The 23,827-nt window shown below is 39.8% G+C and overlaps 1 protein-coding gene across 1 annotated transcript in view; it reads right to left on the bottom strand.

Annotated features, from left to right (window-relative positions):
- The window catches only part of ATXN10 (ataxin 10), a gene marked incomplete at both ends in the record, with an annotated part of 108,981 nt that extends 85,462 nt beyond the window's left edge, over positions 1–23,519 (bottom strand). Inside the window, 3 exons of the mRNA XM_082000118.1 lie at positions 14,734–14,816; positions 17,876–18,067; positions 23,383–23,519. Of these exons, the coding sequence (XP_081856244.1) occupies positions 14,734–14,816; positions 17,876–18,067; positions 23,383–23,519 (412 nt within the window). The remainder of the gene's footprint in view (positions 1–14,733; positions 14,817–17,875; positions 18,068–23,382) is intronic.
- Positions 23,520–23,827: the final 308 nt, after the last annotated feature.

The raw sequence follows: 23,827 nt of genomic DNA, 5'->3' as shown, positions 1-23,827 counted from the left end.
GACCTCAGCTGCAGAGGCTTACAACAGTCCTAAGAAGATATTTCTTTTTATTTGAGGCAGACAGCACATAGATAGTTATAAGTACAATCCTTTGTCTTTACCGCAGTTACAGAGAGATATAAAATAAATCCAATCAAAGCATGTATGAAGCCGTACAACATCACTTGCGGGACTGCAACTGTTAAGACTAGCAAATTTGCATATCTCTCTGTAATGCTTTGCTCACCATTAACTATGCATGAAAGATACAGCTGGTGTGCCCCCTCTCCACTGGGGACATGCACAAAGGTTTACAACTACTTAGACCAAATCACAGCCTCCCGACAGACTGTACACTTTTTGCAAAGCTCACAGGTGACTTAAATCTAAATTGTGGACTGCGAGCCACTACACAGATCACTTACGGTTGTTTGTAAACAATGGCAGAATACTTTGTGATATATTGCCATCCCTGGAAAAATAAAAGCTTCAACTCAGCATAAGGTGTAGACCTCTATTAGTATAAAATGTTAGTTTCCACCACTATCATCCGGCCATTGACTTGTTTCCTTGCGGCTGAAAGTTAAAGCAACTTCCAGTCATAAAAAGAGTTATTTGCCTCTTCACCACCATGAATCATACCACAAATACTGATGAAAATGTATTTTCCTTGGAAAACAGTCTGTCTAGACTACTCAAATTGAATGTACAATACATATATGGGCTCTGTCATTTAAAGTTATTAAAATAGCGCTTAGTATTTTATTTCTGTAAATAAAATTAATGTCTAGCTACCGATTATATTTCCGCCTTGATCATACTGCACTTGCTGCAGTGGAGACTAGTAACCCATTTTTACCATCTGTGGAATACCAAGAATGTTGTGTTTAATAAGTTTCTGTTCCCACTCCTCGTCTCCTCCACCACCAAAAGAAAGTAACACTCTGAATTTTTTTTCTTTCCCTTCAGAAATGCCAACTCTAATATTAACAAAAACACTATGTGCAATGACTGGACAACAATTCTGCCCTTGGAAGATAAACGTCTAGGCAGAATATCAACACTTTGTTCTTACTAAAGAGAATTTGACTCAAAGGCATGAAAAATCCCCACCACGCTATTAAAAATGTGGAGTTACAAGTGGATTAGAAGGGAGCTGTAAGAAACTGTCAGACCACGCATCAAATTAACCTCTGATGCAAATTAAGTTCTCATGAGATCTCATAATGATAATTAAAAAAAAAAAAGTATTTGCACACTTACTAGGAAAAGAGTCAGTTTAACAGCCCACTGCCTAACATTAGATCCGTTTCATACTGATCCCAATTCATACAGCAGCAGCAATGCTTATTAAATATGGTAATAGGACTGTTCTCTTTATCTTCTGGTATTTTAATAATAATAAAAAAATAATAATTGCATAATTTTAGAAAGGTAACATCATACATGTGTTCTTTTCTTTAATCAATTATCTATTAAAGTTTAAAGGCATAATAAATGGCACTCCTGTTATATCCCCACAAGTAGCAAAAACACGTGCCTGAGATTACTCTATGTGAAGTAAAACATGTGTAAGTGCTTGCAGACCTGGGTACTCCATTTATAAGCTTCCTGCATGTGTTAGGATGTAAAATCTTTTTCTTGAATCAACCTAAAAGTTGAGACTAAATCTAACAGACAATGTCTCTTTAAAGACCCTGCTCTAGCAAAATCAGCAAGTTTGAAGTACTGGGGAGTCTCAACCTGGCCTTAAACCATGCCAGGAAACCAAGAAAAATAACAAAAAGGACTGGCCACCCACTATGCGTTATTCGTGGTATCTAACCATATGACACACTACTACATGATACCTTGTACAGGTCTACAAAAAAAAAAATTAACATGTAAAATACTAACCAAGATTATGAGGAAATTTCTCCAATTATTTTTGATGGCATACTGTGGGTGTTGTTTCATTTAAACCAAAATTTCCACTGAAGTGCTTATATTTTTCCATAGAAAAGCTAATGATCTTTTTCTGTAAGTTTGTGGAAAGGATAGCAGACTTTCTTTTTCCCCTTGGACCATTTATATTCTCCATCTGGCTAATAATAGATCATGGTCCTTCTCCAATAGACAAAGATCAACAAGTAAACCTACATTTAGTATATTTACTTGCATATCCACGTTAATATACAGCAACAGTTTTAGCATCCACATTTTTGAGCATTACCATTTATTTTTTCATATCTTTAAAGGCAGCTTGTCTATTTTCATTGCCTTGTTATGGTTCCTTCTGTATCACAGTTGATGTATGTCCAGAGGATGGAAGAAAGGGAAACACCTTGATGTCTCCTAGCACAAATCTTGTAACTTTTCCTTTCTGCACTGGCAACATTCCCTAAAATTCTCACCGAAAAGTGAAGGACAGGCACAAGGCATTTCTCTGCCAGCCCAAATCTGCTAGCAAAAAGGATACTGTGGAATGGAAAAAAAAAAAGAAAGTCTTGTAGCTTGTGTCTGGAAAGCCACGATTAGAGATAGACCTCTCTTTTTCCATCAGAACAATGCTCATGTAACTGGAGAATCTTAAAGTTGTGTCATGGCAATGATAATCAAAAGGTTGGAAGAATGCCATGGTGATCTTTTACATAATTATAAGTACTTGGATTTTGATCCAAAGAGGCGACAGTTTACCCAAAGATCAGCAGATGCCTCATATTATTCTCTTTGCCTGGCTCTTCCTCCAGTTCCTTTCCACCTCCTTCCAATTTCACTTTCCCTGGAGGAAGAACTATAGCACCCTTGGGCCTCTGTGTGAGACTCTTCCGTAGGGGCAAGCATTTCCTCTCAGTACACGTGAAAACAGCTAAGCTTCTTCTTTCTACATTAAATTTAGGATGCCCTGTCTTTAGGAAGCTTTCTGTATTAAAATGTTTGTTTGCCCCATTCTTCCCACCTTGATTTTATAATCCTGACACCCCTACTGGGGAAACCAAAACCAACCTAGGTCTGGTCATATACCGTAAAAATATAATGTAATCTTTATAATTATTTATTCTTTATCTCTTCTCCTCCTTCTCCTGTATCACAGCCGTAAGACAGGGAAGAAGCATGTGACCTGCACTACACCCATCATTGCCAATAAACACAGCATCTATTATGGACAGTAACTAATTAGCAAACCCAATGGATACCTGCCCTTTTCTGGCCGAAGTCTAGCAGCAGGTTATGAGATAAAGACTGGTTTCCCTTCCTGCCTTTGATGAAGAGGGAAGCTACAAACAGCCATTGAGTAGCTGCTGTGAGGTAAGATGATCAGAATTATAACGGCCCTGCTCACACCAGAGCTGCCCTATGCAGCTGCTGATTCAGCACACAATGTCAGAGCAAAGCAAAGACAACTTGGCCTTCACATCAAAGGAAAAAGGCAGGCAACAAGTTTTCCATCCATAATAGAACAGAATTTCACACACACACCCCTTTACAGTCAACCAATGGTGACCATCTTAAATCTACAGATATTTCTGCAAGTTTTGATTGACATATATTTATGTAGATTAGAAACCTCCCTCATTATGAATCTTGTTGACATTATTTGCTGGTAGGGCAGGGGACAGTAAAGAGCAAGGAAGGAAGGAAGGAAAGGGCTTATAGAACACTGTATTTAAAGGTCGACAGAAATATAGGCATTACTGTTCATTTCAAGCCTCAACCAAAGTAACCAGAAACCATTCTAATTAAATAGACATCAGCAAACTCCCATTTCCTTTGTGCTCCAAGTGGATATCAGTCCACATTATAAAACCACTATGCATGTGTCATAAATCAGCAACATCTTGGCAGGCTGTACTAGAAAGCCTCCAAATTGCAGGAGCAAAGAAGAAAAACCAAAACAGCTATACATACTGCCTAACAGCAGTATCAGCAACTAGAAAAGGGAACCCTACAAGGCAGCCCATTGATCTACTAATTGTTACAACCTAAGGATATTAGCTCAGGTTAGTCTCTCTCCTAGAAGGAGCAGAATGATTTACATTGACCCCGAGACAGTCGCCCGCCTCCGTCTCCCAGTACAGCAATCAAAAAATTATTCCCTGAGCACTATGGAAAGGACAGTTTTGACCATCAGTGCAACAAACACCAAACTGCTGGAAAGCAGCAGCTTTTTGTCACTGTTCCAAAGTCTGCTTCCAATGCCATCCATGTCAACAGCATCAGACAGGTGAGCTTTGCTAGCCAGGATCCAGCATAGTTCAAACTGTACCTCAACAAGCTGCTGCAATAATACACTTTCATACTCACAGTTCACGGCAAATAAAGTAATTCAACTCAGCACAGCTTAAAGCAGTCAGTCACTGCAGAGGCAATAGGATGCAAGTAGGGAATAAAGCCTGAGGTAGGAAAAAAAGTACTATCAAGAATCACAGGATTCAAACTTGGTAGGACATTTCGACGAGAGTTAGGAAAAGGTTTTTAAGTTGGGAGTGTAACAATCTTCCACAGAACTAACAAGGGGTAAACAGAGAAAGCTAGAGCTTACTGTTTTCAGACACAAGATCCTACATTTGCCTGTGATATCAAGGGTCTAGTAATGATGATGCAGGCCCTCCTCAAGCTTTTATTCTCAAGTTGGAAGCCCCACTACTACTCCCCTCTGTCTCCTTTTTCTCCCACATTAACATAAAAATATGTTGCATTTAAATAGCATCCCTGGTCCTAAAGCTGCCCTTCTTCAATGGATCTGAACTTTATCTCCCCAAACCCCATTCCACTCCGGATGTTATGAAATGAGAAAGAGAAATTAAAGCATGTGTAAAGTTTCTGTATTAATACCAGAAGTCACAGACAAGCCACTTGCGTGAACACAGATGTGTCAGGCTGAAAACAATAGTTAACACTGGCATTTACTCAAAATGACAGCTACTGCTGTATTATGTAAACATAGTTTACTGTACTAGCCATGCTGGGCACAGTTACTAAAAAAACAACCCCTCCAGCAGAACAGCAGCAGTGCACAGTTAGTTGTGCCTGTACGCACTGCGCAAGGTTCAAAGTGTGGGAGTCTCAGTACATGGGGCAAAAGTTAACTACTGCAGACGGGGGCAATACTACACACACAAGATCCCTAAAGAGCACCCCTAAAGAGAATTCAGTGTTTGCGTACCCAGGACAATTCATCGTTTGACTCGCCTTAGTCCAGGTTCATCTCTTTTCCTTCTACAGACAGCTGAAAGAGGTATAAAAGCCGGCTCCCTATTTTGCAGTTTCTGAAAAAAGGCCAAAGAAGAAAGACCTGGAACAAAGACCACCCAAATCAGAGTCTTTCTAAGGCCTTCAATGGATTTTGGACCAAACTATGAGGACCAAGAGAACCTTCTTATCCACAGAAGGTGGCATCAGGTTGACATATTTTGGAAGGGTGAAGCTTGCACAGATGTAATCCTTGCCGTAGGTGTTATGAAGACAAGCAGTCCATTAAAAAGCTGTGGCAATATTCATCAAAGCAGCACAGACAGAACAACTGTAAAGTTAAAACCACAGTATAGTATAAGGCAGGATTGAAGTATTTTTCCACCGGGCAACTTACCATCACACAGGAGCAAGAATGCCTAAGTCCTGTCTATACCATTAACAAGCAAAGGGGCAACTGTCTATTGTTAGAAAACCTAGTTCTTGCTTCCATGCATAAATATTTCTGGGAGATGCTCACAGTCACCTTTCAAAAGCACTCAGGCTCACTTTCGAACAAAAAAATAAATTAAAAAAACCTAACAAGCTAAACACAAAGGAACACACAAAAAAAAAAAAAAACAAAACAACCCCAAACAACCCCAAATAGTACCAAGAGAACAAACCAATAACTTGAAACTTTCCTGTTTGGCAAAGTAGTAAAATGCTCTGAGCTATAATAATTAGGGGATAGCAAAACTCAAAAAAACACAGGATTTTCTTAAGCTATGGAAACATGAAACCAAAATCCCAATACAAGTGCAAATAGCAGTTTACTTCTACCAGATAGTGTATCAACTGATTGTTAGGGCATACACTCTGCAAATGCTACAAAGACCATGAAAATCCCAACATTATTTTTACAGATTGGAAAAACACAAAGGCCAAAAACAACACCAATAACTCAAATAAAAAACTCATGCTTATGTCTACATAAAAGTTTGATGAGTATAATATATTCGTCACACTCCCACAATTATTCCCTGAAAATACTATAAATATTATTTTGACAATGTAATTATAGTTTTTACTTTAACAGTGGCAGCGAAGTACTGGCACCAATCCTCCATACAAAAAGCCTAGACAGACAAAGCAAAGATCACACATGGAAAGTGGCAACTCTTAAGATCAGAGCTGTCCCTTATTTATATGACTAAAAAAAGTGTGTTTATTTAAGCTGTAAAACATAAATAGTTTAATTATGCTAACAGTAAGCAAAAGGAAACTCCAAATACAAAAATTAATGGAGGTGAAGATTTTAAAATTCTCTTTTCCTCCAAGCAACTGAGGCATGCTCCTTTCACACTGCGTTTTGGGAGATAACTCCAAGAACTGTGGGTCCATTCAGGAACTGCTCTCTCCCACTTCCCCTCCAGCCCCCCCGAAAGAAAAGCTAATATGAACATGAACTTAAATTGACAAATGTCACCTATTAACAGTTCATAATGTTTTGACTCTGTATGACAAGTAAAATGGTTCAAGCTTTATAACCATTTACTCATTCCACGTAAATCGGCACATAACTTATGACTCACAACAAATCTGCACTGTAATAATTTACAGTATTTGCTCACAAAAAACTCAAAAACAAGCCAACAATAAAAACAAAACAAAACCCCAACAAAACAGCTTGCCTCCTCTGCCAGAGATAAATATAGAGGGCACTGATGTGGGAAGAGAGGAAGGATTAACTTTCCTTCCTTAGTCCTGTTGGTTTAAGTTTAGTAGCCATTGTGCTTGAGAGTCTCCAGGATACAATTTAAAAGTTACATCTTCTCCAACTGTAGTCACATTACAATCAAATCCATATAACCAAGCCTGTGTGGAGACACTTGTTCCAGCAGCAAAAGAGACCTCTGTTTATATGCAATAAAACTTAGCAATGGTTTCCCCAAATGCATTGGGTGAGCTCTGGATATTGGCTCTGCTATGATGTCTGTCTAGTAAAAATTTCCTGTTCCATCACACTTTCCAGGCATATTTTAAAATGTTTATTTTTCTTACATAAAACACAAGCAGTAATTTGGAAACTAAACCATTCAGTGCTACATGAATAAAAAAACTACAAAAAGCAGTGAAAGCGAATGCAAACTTTTTAAAGAAGAAAGCAGAAACATGAAAGATACTGAATAGGAAATAAGAGAGAAACACAAAAGAGAACAACTCCCTTGGTCAATATTGGCATTTGTTAAAGAATATTTAGGTTCCACAGCTGACCACTCTGTTTCTCTTTCCTGTAAATTAAAATACATTACTGAATGACCAGCCATTCCAAATGATAAGGTAAGGAAAAAAAGAAAGTATCAAAAACAGGCCACAGTTAGACCCCTTATGCCAGTACATAAGCCATAAATGCCCTGACTTTCAAGCTAACTGGTTCTGCAATGGTACTACTCAGACGTGTTCTGAAAAGGTCTGAATATTTACTGCTAGCTCATTTTCCTATTGCCAAGATACAATCTTTTTAAATGGGACCAAAAGTAACAGTGCTGCTGGGGAAGAAAATTAATAGATAGATAAATAAATATTGACAATAATCAAGAAATGGTTAAGGACATATGGCTGCCCATTTAAAAAAAGAATAAAGGAAAATCAATTTAGTGGGTTTTGGCAGATTTGAGAACGTCACCTTCCCCTGCTTTCGCATACCCTCAAAATTAGCCTGTCTCTGTTTTCCAGCACAATTCCAATTTGCAAATGTTTGAGTGCAGAACTAGGAACAGATCAGAGAAAAGAAATATCTTATGTTTCATTTCACAGAGTGAGGATAGAACTGGAAGGATATTAACCTCTCTTGAGGAAGTAGAAATCACTTGAATCACTTAACTGGTATTCATTCATTTTTGTTTTCAGAAATACTTTTGCAAACATAACAACTCAAAGCTCACTCTTTTAGTCAGATTCTTCTTCACAGAAACAAAAACATTTGATTAAATATCTCCTTTTCTGTAAGCCCTTGAAAATTACTTTGAATTAACAATTTTTTAGAAGGGATAAGCTACCCGATGCAGCTCCTGGGCATTTCTGATCTCCTCCCCATTTCTCTTCAGGGATTTCTCATAATGAAATGTCAACATGATTTTCTAATACTATGTGAACTCCTACAGCTTATGATTCAGTGACTTCACCTTCAAGAGTTTACAAAGAAATCAAGTATCCTCCTTCTTCGCTCAATCTTATGATGTTCCTCCCCTGTAGACCTCAAGGGAAAGGTTTTCTCTTGTTATTTCATCAAAGATGAAATTATTCCAACCCATCTGGCTTTTGCAAGAAATAGTATCTCTGAAAACTATATTTAGCCTAGGTTCCTTGCCTCCTATTTTGGAAGCACACACACACTTATGCCTTTTTTTGTTTAATCTCTTTGAAGGAGTGGTGATGTTTTTATTTTTACAGAGTTCTGAATTCCAAGGTTACTTATTGCCATTCTTCTGCAGAGTACTTTAATCTGTCAATGCAGAAAAGTACTTTCCAACACATTTTCTTCCTAGACCACAATCAACCCATACGGCAGCAATGGGTCAAGAGCAATTTTTTTCTCATTAACTAAAAGGAAATACACATGATAGCTGATCAAGTCCAAACCAGTTTGACTACTTGAAGAACACTGACCAAAACTGAACCTGAGTTATTATTAATGCTGATGGCAGGCAGAGGAAAGGGTGGGGGGGGGGGAAGAGCACTGAGGAAGGAGTTTCACGTTCACTGTGGTCATCTTTACCTGAACAGCATCACACGCTTTCTCCTCTTCTGCTCAAAGCAAGAAACATTTCTTGATAGCTCCCTTGTAAGTACATGGCATTTGGAATACTTTAAAAATGTTTAAAACAAGATATTCCCTATTTTCCCATACATGCTCCCTCAAGAAAGGGGGTGTGAACAGGTGTTAGACACATGATATTCATGTTGCAGAATATCCTATCAGAAAATGCTCAAGTTACTATATTAAGCACAGTATTAAAAAAATCTACATAGAGTCATCTTTCATCACTGCTTTTAAAGGAATGTTTTAAGTTCTGTTCTGAATAGGGTTATCTGTAGCAGTTTAACTACACCTGAACACTTTTCAGAAAATTGGAAGCAAATTCAAATTCCTGTTCAAGGATTGAAGCTTATCATGAACTGTAATTTACCCAATGTTTTTGGACTTCATAACATTAAGAGCAGCGAACGACCTAAACCTTTGTATTGTACAGCTAGCATATCTGGACCCTGATTTTGACTGAGATCGCCAGGAGAACCCATTAACATATGCTGTTAATATTCTCCCATTAATGCATGTTTATGCAGCTTACCCTGGTTGGTTAAAAACCCTAAAAACTGGACAGGCATGGCATCAGCACAGCATAACAATAACAATACCCATGCTACGTGGTTTCAAGCTAGTTCGAGTACCACCAGCAGCCTGGAACTGCGGAATGCTGGTGCAACGCTCAGAGCACCTCTCTCAGGCACACACAAATAGCACAGTATTGCTCTGCTGCTGATACAGTGCAGTTACACTCAGTTCTGCCCAGAAAGGACAATCAACTCATTCAGAGAAGTTGCACAACAAATTGTCCCACGCAGGGCACCTATCAGGCATTCAATGCCTTTTCATCCTAGAGGAGAGAAAAGTATTTTGGCAGATAAATACTTTTTAAGCAATTATGTTGGAATTCAAAGCACATTCTTCAGCATCGGCAATATTTTGAAGCGGTGAAAGGTTTGAGAAGATCTACTTACAAAAAGATTAAAGCTCCTTCTGTCCAGGATGGTGTGGGGGTTGGAATCAATGAAAGGATCAGATGGGGGACAGCCTATTGAACATAAGCTTACTTCAAAACAGGCATGCCCTTGCTGCAATTTATCAAAGAAAAACAACGCTGTCTGTTTTTTCTAGATTTCAGAGATGAATCCTAAATCCAAATCTCACACTCTGGAATCTAAAGATCCATCATCTTTACAAACCTCAACGTACCTTCCCAAAGGTCTGCTAGATTCTGCTGGAAAGCTTAAGATTTGCCATAGGAAAAAGGAAAAAAACACCAAACTCAACACCTCCCAACCAAACCAAGACACATGCTATGAAGTGAAAGAGATTTTCTCCTTGGGCTTCTGACAAGGGTATTTCCTATGTCTGCTGCAATCCCTAACATACTGAACTACTTCTTAGCTCTTAAGAGATCTGAGTCTGCTTTAAGTTCAGTTAAAGTTCATCTGGCAACTCCATCAGCCTGCTCCTCTGGCAAGTGTTCTTGGTCTTTGTACCCACAGCAGGAAAAAAAAGAGCATGTTATGATGAGGTGCTTTTTTAAAATAAAAAAAATAACTAAAACAAAATGGATGTTGAAAGGATACTATGAAAATTCTATTAAATCTATATTCTGCAGAGACTTAATTTTTTTCCTAAGTCTCAAAGTAAAAACTTGAGTATCTTATTTCCTATTGTTGAAGACTGTGTTGTCTCAAATCAGTTAATAGGGAAATGTAATGGAGCCTCTTGCACGCAACATTTCTGCATGAGTAGGTACAATTGCTGTATCTTCAATAGCTATTAAATTAATTCTGAAGTGGGGAGAGGGGTGCAGCATGTCATCTTGTTTGTCTTCCCACCAGGAATATCCAAGCTCTGTAATCTAAAAGGTTAAGTACCTCCTTACACAACTGCCACCTCCTAGACTTTCAGTGTGCATTGTTTTAAGAACACTGAGGACAAGTCGAGTTTCCAAATATTTTCCAAGAAGCGTAGCACTTGAATTTTTCTCTAGGAAAAATTCAGCTAGGAAGTTCTCTCTCTTGCAGAGAGAAGGAGGGAGGACTGCTGGGGCAATAAGACGACAGAGCACATTTACAAGTATGTGAGACTTATCTCACACAGATCAGTCTTGACGATGCCCAGAAGAGCTACAAATTGTTAAACGCTTGTTCAACTCCCTTCACTCATCTAGCTGCTGGCTTTCACTGTGCAAATCCCTGCTCTAAGTACTACAAAATATTAATTGCTCAAGACAAATTACTACAACGTATTGTAAACAGTTACAAGAAGAGAAACTAGGCTATGGAGTGCAACTAATTTGGGAAGTAAGAAGGGAGGAAGAGTGGGGACTAACAGCTATCTGTAGCAACACCATACAAGGAAAGGCCTAAAGATGTTCTTTTAACATATGTATTAAAAAGAAAGGTTATTACAGGAATGGCTGTCTTGCAGGTGGGGTTGGACAATCCTTATATACCATATGTATGAATTAACCAGTTATTTTTAAACCTATATAAAGCCTTAAAGAGCTATTCCAGGACAGACATACTAACTCATCTTCAGCTTTTCTGGCCCATTCCCTTAGTGGCATATCATGTACTCAAAACAACAGCTTTTTCCACAGCTGGCTGAGTAAAAGTACATTACAAGCACACAGGAATTTATCTAACTTTTTATAGCATTAAAAAAAACAACAACACAGAGATATTCTGAAAACTTGCAGTAGATTTGTTTCAGTAAATATACAGAAGTGAGGAGCCAAATTACTCATGCATATAACAGTTGGGCCTACAATAAACTATTAAAAAGAGTATTTCTCCTAGCAGAGAAGATGCAAAGTGAGTCTGGAGTAAATTGAATGAATCTTAGCAACAGTTTTTAATCACAACACTGTGCACAGCACTTCCTTTTTCGGTGCTTTGATCACTAATGTATTGTTAGAACAGGCAGTTTGTCCCCTCCCTTACAGCCACCAAACTGGTCACAGGAGTGGCTTTATACTTTTATTTCATTTCTGGTTTTATCCATTCTAAATTGTACTACACTAAACTTTCCTACAAAAATTACCACAACACTCAGAAACTTACCAGTCTTAACAGTTACCAATGGATAAAAGAGTGAAAACACACCACAGATCAGGTTAAAATATTTTTTCAGTCTGCATGAAGACTTTTCAATCTCTCTGCTTCATAAATACTATAGTGTTCGAACTTGAAATTTCTTTAGCCTACAATGATTTGCTCTGGGAATTTCTCACAGCGACATGAAGCAAAACGTTATTCAATGTTGTTCATTCTGCAATACAGCATTATCTCTTCATCCTTGTATTTTGTTTCCATGGAAGCAACATGAAGGTATTTAAAATACCTTAAGGATATAAACAGGCACTGAGAGGAATCATCAAATCCAAGCAGCCATTTAAAGGAGGAAAAGGGGCACATATCCAAATGAACAACTTGAATTATTCCACTTAACACCTAATTATCTGCTAGAACAAAATACACATGCTACTCTAGCCTTGTGACCCAATTTCCAACACGAAATATGAGGAGGATCATGAAGCAGAAATATAGTTAATAAACATAGTAACATTTCCTAATTTCATGGGTTTCTTGTTTCAACACTGCTATCCAAGTCCAATTTAGCAATTTGCCTCACTTTTTAAAATACAATAATCCACAGCTGAATGTAACTGTTAACTTCTGAGGTATACCCTGTAGAAGGAGCTGGTGCTCTAGGCACTAGCTTAATTTTCACTTAGAACAAAGTTCATTGGATCACTCAGCAGGGAATTAGCAACACTTACTTATCTATAATTTTTTTTGTTGTTGTACTAACACAAATGGAATACCTAAGCCATGCTCATCACAGATGCTTCCCAATGAAATCAATACTACATACAGTATCAAGTGAACCCTCTATGCTGGGTCAATACATCACATTTTGGTTATAACTCAAACTCATTTGTTGAACAGCTATGTAGAGTAACAGTCACAAAATATTTTTTTATTGAAATACCGTTAAAAACTTTCTGGTGAATGTCGCTCCCCCTTGATTTTCAATGGTGATAAAAAGAGATTTTACAACATCCTCTGACTAGGAAAAGGAGTCTGACGCGGTTAAACTACTGGTTTCCACCCCCTCCTTCCTTTTTTGCTGAGTAACATTCACTGCTGCTTCCTCAGATCCCAGCAGCAGGAGAACAGCACACATCCATATGATAACCCATCAAGGAGGGGTCAGCAGCCACAAGACTGAAGGGAAAACTTCAGGCCATGCATGTAACCAACAAGGGGTACATCCTGCTCAGTCTCATGCAGATGCTGGGAGGCACCATTGAAAGGTGGTATTCTCACACCGCAATTCCTGATGCTTTGAATAAGGCAAAGGGGTGGGAAGTCCACTTCCCCAGGACAGCCTTTCGAGCTTACTGCTGTCAAGGACTCTAGTTGGGACAATGTCAGACTGGACAAAACCCGCATTTTAGTTTCCATCGCTTTTCCTTTTCTCTTACTGGTCTACAAAGGGGTTCACAACTGTGGGGCAGGACATTCTTGCCCTCCATGCTTTTTCCCAGTCCTCCCTGTCCAACCCTGTGACACGGCTTGAGAGTCACTCCCATGTGTTATCAGTTCTGCCTCTTTATGGTCATTGAGCAAGCCCTCTTTTTTGCCACCCACAGTTGTGTTCCTCCCATGCCAAAGGGCTGTGCTAGTATCACTGATCCTTCCCTGGAACGAGGATTCCAGCAGCTGGTGAAGGATTGAACATAGCTTAAGTGTAATACTGTCACACACCTGAAAGGCTTCATTTTGAGCCAAGTATAGCAGCAAAAGGAAAAACAGTATCCTGGACTTCACTGCTCTTTCCCAGCTTCATAAAGGTGTTTGAGGGTAAGTTACTGTATGACAGTAGTTTCACTTGCTTTCACTAAGTGATAGAAAAGCATCAACAGGAACCCAGTAAAAACCTCATCCAAGTAATGGAAATGAAAATAAATAAAAGTAACAAGAGAAACCAAATGTGCCCTACTCTCTGCAACCACAGATGGTAAAGACTGGGGTCCAATGCCCTGTATCAAGCTCCACATGCACACACAAGGAAACACAGATTGTGAAGAGAATTACTGAAAATGCCTCCAGTGAAATGAGTTTGGTAGAAATCAGTAGCAATAACTACCATTAAGGAGGAAGGATGCTATAGTCAGATTTTTTTCTTCACTGCATGAAAAGAAAAAACTCATCCATTAAGGAAATGTGAACACTACTCGAACCAGTGCTTACTTCTTGGCAGATACTAGCCTGACTGGCCAGCAACCACAGTACAGAAATAAAAATTAAAAAATAATTTTAAAAAAGTCACAGCCAAAATTTGTTTCCTGGAATTGAATAAGTTATTTCAAGTGTCATCAAAACAAAAATAGGCATATTTCTTCATTTCACTATGTTTGCAGTTCAGATGAGAAGACAGTAAAGCAGCAGATCATATTTTGAATGGAGGTATTACAGGAACTTTTCCTTTTTGCAATTCAAATATGCTGGCTAATTTTAAAGGAGTTTCCATTATCTTTCCTTTAACAATCTACAGGGAACAGTTGAGGGAAAATACAATTGGACTAGACTTGGGGCCAAGACTTTTCTCAAGCAGCTTAAGAGAATGCCCCCCCAATTTTTAACTGCATTCAAGAAACAATTAAGCTTATTTATGAAAAAATGCATCAGTAAGGTGACATTATACCACCACAAGACTTCCCAAATAAAGAAGTGTAGAGCAGGCTATATATTTAACAAAATCCACAGCCTTACCAGTCAATGACAATTCTTCTTTGATTTGTATTCCATGAAGCAATTTGATCAAATGGACAGATGTAGAGATGAGATTCAAGCTCCTATTATTAAATTGGGTGGGGGGAAAAAAAAAAAAAACACACTTGATATGAAATTCACTTAAATAAAGCGAAAAGGTTTTTCACTAAAGTTAACAGCAAGTCTTTAACACCTTCAGAAACTCTGAAATAAAAAGCCGTTTCTCCTACTTAACTGCACCTAACTACCAGTAGCCACACTACTATCATCAGAACCAAAAGCAACAGGTTTACTGCATCAGCCTGCATTTTAACTATTTTGAACACAGTACCTTCAGAGCTAAGCACCCTTTCCTCTCTTTTTGCTATTCTTCTAAATCAGATGTTAAGTATTAGCAGATTATTCCTGTAACTTAAACTGGTTTATTTGTGTAAAAAATTTGCTTTTTTTGAAGTTCAAGTGTTCAGGGAAAGTGTCAATGTACATTACTTTAGTAATAAACTTTGAGGATTTTAAATATCAACAAAGTGATTAGTGAGGGCCATCAAATGAAAAACAAGGCCAGTTCAAAGGGAAACATACAAAACTCTCAGAGGGAAGCAGGGACAGTCAAGCAATCATTTATCCTTTCTCCAATGAAAAGGAATCATAGGTAGAATCTCAGAATGGTTTGAGTTGGAAGGGACCTTTAAAGATCATCTAGTCCAAACCCCCTGCCATGGGCAGGGAGCACTTCCACTAGACCAGGCAGCTGAAAGCTCCATCCAACCTGACCTTGAACACTTCCAGACATGGAAAAACATGGTGATAGTGAATATAAACCAGTGAAGCGAAGCCATTTGGAATCAAAAATGCAAAAATAATTCTACAGACAAAGATTAGCAGTCCTGGCGGTAGACAACATACATGCCAGGATGCACACGCAACAGGAGTAAAAAAGTCAAAAAATACAGTATAAACAGATAAATTTTTCAGCTTTTAACTCATTTGTACTAGTGAAGCTTTTTAAGAAGAGATCGGCCAAGATAGAGTGACTGAAACTTCAGAACACAGCAATATCACCTCTACCAAACCTCCACACCCATGCATGAGTTACTTAGAAAATACATCATCACATACGAATGCTGAATAATTGTCTTCTGCAGATGTTTGCTAGACAAACATATGCTCTTTCCCATTAAGTTCTAACACAGAAGAGAAGCCAAAGATACATTTATAGATATATAATACACACATGCACACTGGTATACATACAATCTATTAAAACCAAAACGTTTCCCATTCCTTCAGACACCAAATTTCTTCACAGCATACAAAGCAGAAAAACTGAGTCCGGAAGGAACAAAGCTTCATATTCCCCAATAGTTTAAAAGCTGTTACACAATCCATGTGTTTACAATTTTTGCATTCTTTCCTAGAAAAAATCAGCTTCAAGTTTGATCAAACAATTTGTATTTTGGGGTGGGTTTTTTTTTTTAATATCTGAATGCTGCACACTTCAAACCATTCACAACTTTTGATCATTCAGGACATTTAATTCCTAAAGAAGTTGATTTGAAACGGTTGCAAATGCACAACACAGATATATGGCTAATATACAGCTGTCTCAAAGCACCCGCAGCAGTATTAAAAGGAACATAAATTGTTATGCTGCTACAGAGCCAAAACAGTGTCCAGTGAGTGACTCACTGAGTCCTCACAAACATGGTCAGAACTTTCTATACACACAGGCCTCCCCCATCCCTGCAGTCTAAAAGGAAAGTACCATTATTAGCATCCAGCGTCCTAAATGAGCACGGTTATGCTAACTGCCTAGTGAGGGCAATTACGCAGCACAGGTATAACCAGTGCAGAGCGCATTTTTGTTCAGAAGCAGACTGGGTATTTGAATTCCATTAGAAAGAAATATTTAGTTTTTGCTTTTTAATGGAATTCAGATACCTATAACAAGGTTGCATTTGTCATGCTACTGAAAAAAAGGGCAATCCTGCAAACTCCCAGCCACACAATTCTGTTCCCCCCGTTTTGTTAACGTGAGTAACTATGGAGCTACAGTAAGTTACAGCAAGGAACCCAGTCTGGCTGAACATGCACCCAGCAAAAAACTTATAAACAAGCATGTAAATTTTCTGTCAGATCAGTTCCTTGACCCACAACATGATCATGAGTGCTAGCACTGCCAGGAACAAAAAGGTAAGAGGCTGAACTTAGATTTACCTTATTCTAAAACAAATGCCTTCTATAGAAAGTCCTGCCTTTGGCCTTAACAAAATTCTGCCCCAGGACAGAATTTGTGACTTTGTTCCATTTCAAAATTATAATTAGTTCAATAAACCAAATTTGACAAGCCCCAAGAAATCAAATTTTAAAATTGTACTCCACAACAATTCTTCATGATCTAACAAACTTGTAACAGGCTTTTGAGAGGTTTTTTTGGTTGGTTGGGTTTGGGTTCTTGGGGGGAGGAGTGTTTGTTATTTTTTGGGGGTTTTGTTGTTGTTTGGTTGGGGGGGGGGGGCGTAAACAGCAGGTAGACTACCAGGTTTTCAGTAACTACAGCTGGTCCTATCTCAAGCATCCCCTCAATGTTGCAACAGACACAAGTAAAAAAAAAAAAAGAGAGGCTAAATAACTTAAGGAGCCAGGCTGACTTCTTATTATCAATTAGTATCAGCTTACCTGTATATGTATCCGGGTTTATATGCACAATTCTACATGCTATACTTTGCCATGAATTCCAGACAGATCTAAATGTACCTTAAAAAAAAAAATACTAATCCTGTAACTGACAATTAAGACTATTTATTCATTATGTTATCCAAAAACTTAAAACAACTGAAAAAGAAAAAAGGATAGTTCTACAGTCAGACTTCCAAAAGGCTTGTATCGTTTGCATAATCAACTCATACTAAGGACACAAACGCTTTGTTCTATTATTCAGCAGTACCCCAAACTCTGACCTACAAATAGGCCAGCTATTTTTGATCTTTGAATACTTCATTTCAAGTGATTGGATCAAGCAGGAAATATCAGTTAATAAATCAACTAACACAGCAGTGTAAAATAAGAATCTCTATATAAAACCACACAAACATCAGAAGGTTATATTTTTGTATGGGTTTGTATGGGATCATAACTGTACCTTATGACATGTTGATTCTTGGCACACTCAACACAGGCATTCCTCAAACATCTGAAACACTCTGCTACGAGCAGCAGGCAGGTGTCTAGATCTACCAATTCACAGGAGTCCTTACAGGCCTGCTCAATTTCACTTGAGGCACTCATCAGAATTTCCAGGAGATTCCGAAATATACTTTCTTCTGCCATTTCTCTGAAATAAATTTGTAGTGGAAAAAAAACAAGTGCTGAAAAAAGCATCATATTATGACACATTTCTTATTGTAAACCCAAAAATGTTCCTGCATCCATCCGTAACTATTCTTAGTATACAAGGCCTTTCCAGTAGAAAAACCAAAATACATGCGCACAATTGTCCCACCGGCCTTTTCAGAAAAGGGGCTGCGAGGGAGTTGTGTTGCCTTAGCATTCCTACAGCTTTCCAACAGCTCTTCAGAATCTACAAAGCAAGCAAACAAAAAGTCTCCCTAATGCATAGAGCTAGCATGATTACACACAACGCTGCATATTGTTTTAAGAATACAGAATTGATTTAATTAATGAACACAGTTTAGATGTCTAGCACTAGTTGTTTCAGAAGAAGGTATCAGAAGCTCTGTTATAAAATAGCCTGCCACAAATTTCTCCAGAGGGAGAAAGAGTCATGAAGAATGCCCATGGCTCCACTAGGGTCATTCTGAAGCGTGTGGATTAAAGCCAAGGGAAAAAGTCAACTCCACCTACTTCAGCAGAAAACTACCCCCAAAAAATTGACCATGCGACTTCTTAGAGTATCAAGACCTAGGAAAACAACACTACAAAACCATAGGCATCTAGACAGACACTAAATGAATGGATGAGAGAGCTGATGCTGTTGCACCACGTAGCACCATCTGCAGATGATCTGTCACACAGATACACACAATGTTTCCAAACTACAGCTATTCACATGCTCTCTCCCCTGATTTTATTTCAGAAAGGAGATGAGGGCCACACATTACAAACATTGCTAACTCAGTTTTGATACTACGTGCTGGTGAAAAGAAGCCACACCAAAGAGTGTTTATGGCATTGCAACAGGAAAGCAAATAAATTTGCTCATCCAGTACTTCTGATTAGAGTCAAAAAAAGGGAAAACCAGATGCAGCTTCCTTGAACCTTAAACAGACTTGTCATGTACTCAAAATAAACAGGAAAGTTAGGATCTGAGACATAAGGTTGAGAAATACTTCCTAAGCCATGACAGAAGAAAGTGGGATGAAATGGAAAGTAGTATTAAACAAAATAGGTTCACACAGAAAACTTTTCCTAAAGGAGAACTTAAAAATTTCTTGATCAAACATTAGTGGATGATACCCAAGTTCTGCTGCTCCCTCAAATGTCTAAACATCTGCGCTATTATAAATTCTGCCTACCCTTCATCATAAGTGATCACACATCCATAAACCAAGCCATGTACACATTAAATTACTACAACATTAGGTATCAGATCTCCAAGAAATATGTATTTTATTCTACAGCCTCACAGTTATCAAGACCAATACATTTACACAATCTCCAACTACATAAAGAAAAAAAACACCAGAGCATCACTGAGAATTATTGACAGGGAGGTGGTCAAAAAAAAAAAAAAAAAAAGCTACATTTTACAGTTGTGTAATACTGAGGGAGGAATATACCAAAGTGGCACAAGAAAGACCAAAAGCAGACCCGGTCCTCAGCCTTAAATAAAACAGTGGAGCTTATGTAACCAGAAAGAAGGTTTGGAATTTGGTTTTGTTTTTAAGACCTAAGAAAAGACATTCACAGGACTTGAACCCTCCATTTACAAGAAGTGGCGCAGCTTCTGCCACTTCATCACAGGCATGCATGCCAAAGAAGATTCAGTGGCTGAGGTACCACAGTAAACATGGTAAATCCATCCAGGCACAAGTTTTTCTAAACATCAGAAGAGCTACGGTCTAGTAAAGGAGCACCCAGCCAGGCCCCATCCCAAACACACAAAAGCTGTGTTTTCTCTGTTGAGTGAAGATGACCATTAGCTGTTAGTCAGCTGAGTTTTTAAACACTGAAATTATTCTTAAAATAGGAAATCTCTGAATCCAATTGCAGTTTCCTTTATATTTATAACCCAACACATGGTCTATGCCTACGTGTTGGATTATCACATGAAACTGGTCATTTGCTGACCCAGTTTCAAAATACAGAAATTAGTGGCTAGTACAAGACATATACTATTGTACAACATTAAATTATTTTAATTTGGTAAAACAGAAATGAAAAAAGCTGCAAGTACTTTGTGTGTCTCCTTATGTCTTATGTGTGTCTTCCGCTGTCAAAAGGACAACTTAAATAATGTCGATCCTGGAAATGTTTTTACTCTTACAGAATTATGCAGCAGAACAGAAGTTTTAGTCAGATAATGAATCACAAACATACCGGTCCATTGTGACAACTTTTCTCTTAATATTAGATTGAAAGTAAAAAAACCTAAGAGCATAGATGTTTCCAGTAAAATATGAAGATGAAACTTTTGCCTGGCCTAACAGAGCAAACATCATATACACAAGGAAGTGCCTGTCCTCATTGCGAATGTGGAAGTAGAGGTGGATTTTTATGTAGCAGCAGAGACAGATCTCCAAATCTCTCTCTTGCACACTTTCTTTCAGAAAGAAACTGAATATGCTCAAGCTAGATGTTTCTGCCCACAGCAACTTTCTTCCTATAACAGAAAAGAAAAATCTAACCCAAAAGTAAAAGTTACTCCAACAAACAAGGAATGACTTAAAGGCTGTATAGTAAAGCAGGATTCTCTTCAGAGAAAATTTAAACGCAACTCTTGTACTTAGCATTTATACATCATTGCAATTTGAGTGCGTGCTACAAAGGAATTTTAATTAAAATCATCCTTCTGCACAAAAACCGAATTCTCAAATCAGTGATGAAGTGTTTAGCTAACATTAAGAAATCTGTCAAGAGTGATTTCGAGTAACTGTTCCACAGCAATGCTTAAGCCCATTTTTAAAAAGATAGTCTTTCCAGTGGTATGTCAGTCACATATAGATAAAAATAGCTGCTACAAGTATTTAAAATGCATTTTGAAAAGGAAGAAGAGGAAATTTCCTTCCATAACCTCTTCCCTAATCTTTAAATATTAATTTATAAAATTAGCAAAGAGCCTATGTAAGAGCTTTTAGGTGAAAAAATACCTTCTATTGTAAATAGGCCTTGATATTCAGTCAGAACTGCTTGGTGGATATTCCAAAAACTTCTGTTTCCTATATTTTGTTGCTTGAGACAGGATCTTCACAATTTGCTGCTGCCTCCTGTCCTTCACTTCAGCATCAAGTGTTCTTGAGGAATACAAGAGGAAGCAGAAGCAAAGGGTACAATAGCCCAGCCCTCAGTCCAGGAAGAAACACACAATTTCTTGTTAAGTTAAAACAAAGAGTTAGTATTCATGTATCCATGCCAAAAGGAAGATTACTGTCACTCCTTGTAAGATCTAAGCGCTTGACTGTTAAAAACAGAAACTGTACAAGATAACATGCTAGCAAACACAGAGTTAAAACATTAATGCAACCCTGTTCAAAACGCTACGGCTCCAAAAATCACAAAACTAGTCAGGAATTATGAGAACAACCCAGACGTTTGCAATTCTGTATTTCCACTACATGTTTTAGGTACTTATACCAATCCACTCCCATAAGCGAAGTCCCTAAAAAGCCTTTACAGTATTTATCTTCACAATATTTGTGGTAATAAAGCCACTTTCTTCCTTTTGTAGATTAATAATGGAAGCATAAAGAAATCTGGTCATTTGCTCAAAAGCACTGGAAGTTGCATTTAAAGCACACAGTGAATTCAAGTCTCCCAAATTCCACACCACGGTCTCATAGTTGGGGCATTATTTCCCTCACCTTATTTGCTTCTGAATTACAGACCACTGGAACTCACATTTTTAAATTATTTTGTTTCCACAAGCACTGATCATGTAATAAGAGAATTGTCACTGAATATCACAACTTTAAATGCCAAACATGCATTGGGTTGTGCCTTCTGGTTCAACAGCACCAACAACAGTATTTTCCACAGTTCGCAAATTTATTGCCAAAGTTGCTCTCAGATCCATTGTGTCACATCCTATAGGATGTAAGCTAACATTACAGCCTTGTCCGTCTGGAAGGGCAACTATAGTGCCTCTCTTCCAGCCCATCTGCACCCACAAGACTTGGCTATTTGTGGGAGTATCTACTCCTCTGTCAAACACAGTGGCAGAGGTTTCAGGGAGGAAGGCACAAAACAGGTAGACAAAGCATCAGCATGTAAACCCAGAATTTGCACAGGTCTTCCTCTCTTCCTAGAGAAATTGAGATGAACACGAGAAGGTCTCCTGTACACACAAAGATCACAAGAGAACACTTGTAAGTATATTTTCCCCTGCCCCCCTGACTTTTAAATGTGGATTTAATCAACAAAAATAGTAATGGGAATTCAAAAAAAAAAAACAAAACACCACCATCATTTTATGCTATGCTAGAAAGTTTCATTTCTTCTTTCTTAGGCATTATGACCTTCAAACAGCTACTGCAAGGAGGAGTGAGCACGAGTTTCACATCAACCTATGCCACCTCCCACCTTCCAGGCAGAGCGGAAACCCTTACCATAAGCCCAGACACACAGCTGAACCTCTGCATGCCCAGCCTTTGCCAAAGCCAACAGCGTTATGCGGTATTGCAGAGGTCCACCCAACCTTACTGGAACAGCAAGGCTCCATACCGGCCCCTTGCTTTCTCTAGTGGCCTCATGCTTTCTCTCACTCCCTTAATGCTACTAAGGGACAGCCAACCATTCCTCCCACTGAAGCCACCGCAGCCCACCCTGCTGCACAGCGCACACCCTCAGTCACCAAGGCCTACAATCACCACTCTTGTCCCAAGGCCCTGCCCTCACACGGGCCTTAAACTGTCACCCAGCAGAGCCTCACACAGGCACGTCCTACCCGTTTCTGGCTCACCGTGGATTTTTGCCCCAGAGCGGCTACTTCCACGGCTACAACCCACCCGAGCGTACCTGCCTAGGAGGGCAACTGCTGTTACCTGCGACTGGGAGATGCAAAGCTTTCCTCCCTGCACTGGGCCTGCCACAGGCATAGGGATGCAAGCGAAATGCTAGCCCCCCACGGGAACCCAAGGGAAAGGAGGGGAGAAGGGACAGGTCACCCCCACTGGCCCCGAGCCCCACAGGTGACCCCCGCGTCCCACACGAACAGCCCCCGGCGGACAGAGATTTCACAGCAGGAACCGGCAGCTCCTCTGTGAGCACCAAGGGCCCCTTTCGTAGAGGACGCCGCAGCCGACACCTCGAAGGACGAGACCGCGCTCGGAGCAGAGGCTAGCCCTGCCCGCCGGCACACAGGCGGGCTCGCCGCTGCAGGGACCACCCAGGCCCGCCGGCACCGCCGCTTCCCGCGGCCGGAGTTCCCTCCCCCGGCCCACGTGAGCGCGGGCCGTCCCTCCTCCCCGCTACCTGGGCTGCGCCTCCCGGAACAGGCCCGCCAGCGCTCGCACGCTCTCCAGGCGGGCCTCCGGCACCGCCGCCACGGCGTGCCCCAGCCGCGCCGCGGCAGCGGGCACCGCTCCCGCCGCCACCGCCGCCGCCGCCATGGCCTGCCCCAACGCAGCCCAGCTCCGCCCCCCGCCGCGCGGAAATGGCGGCGGCCCGGCCCCGGCGGGCGGGCGGTGCGCGCGGCGCCGGCGTTGGGCCCCATAGGGCCGGCCTGGGGCCCGGCGGCAAAATGGCCGTCCCGCTTGGGGAGCGGGCAGTGGGGACGTGTCCGGAATGGGTCCACGGAGCGTAAACCTTGCCTTTCCCCCTGTGAAAAATAACCCGTGGGGACAGCTTTCAATTGCACCTCCTTCCGCGGGCCCTCGGCGGCCCTCGGGGCTGCCCTTCGGCTCTCCTCGAGGAGTGG

The sequence above is a fragment of the Phaethon aethereus genome, assembly GCF_964289735.1.
Source record: "Phaethon aethereus genome assembly, chromosome: 1".
Taxonomy (NCBI): domain Eukaryota; kingdom Metazoa; phylum Chordata; class Aves; order Phaethontiformes; family Phaethontidae; genus Phaethon; species Phaethon aethereus.
The sequence above is the reverse complement of the archived record's forward strand: the minus strand, read 5'-3'. Positions and strand labels throughout refer to the sequence as shown.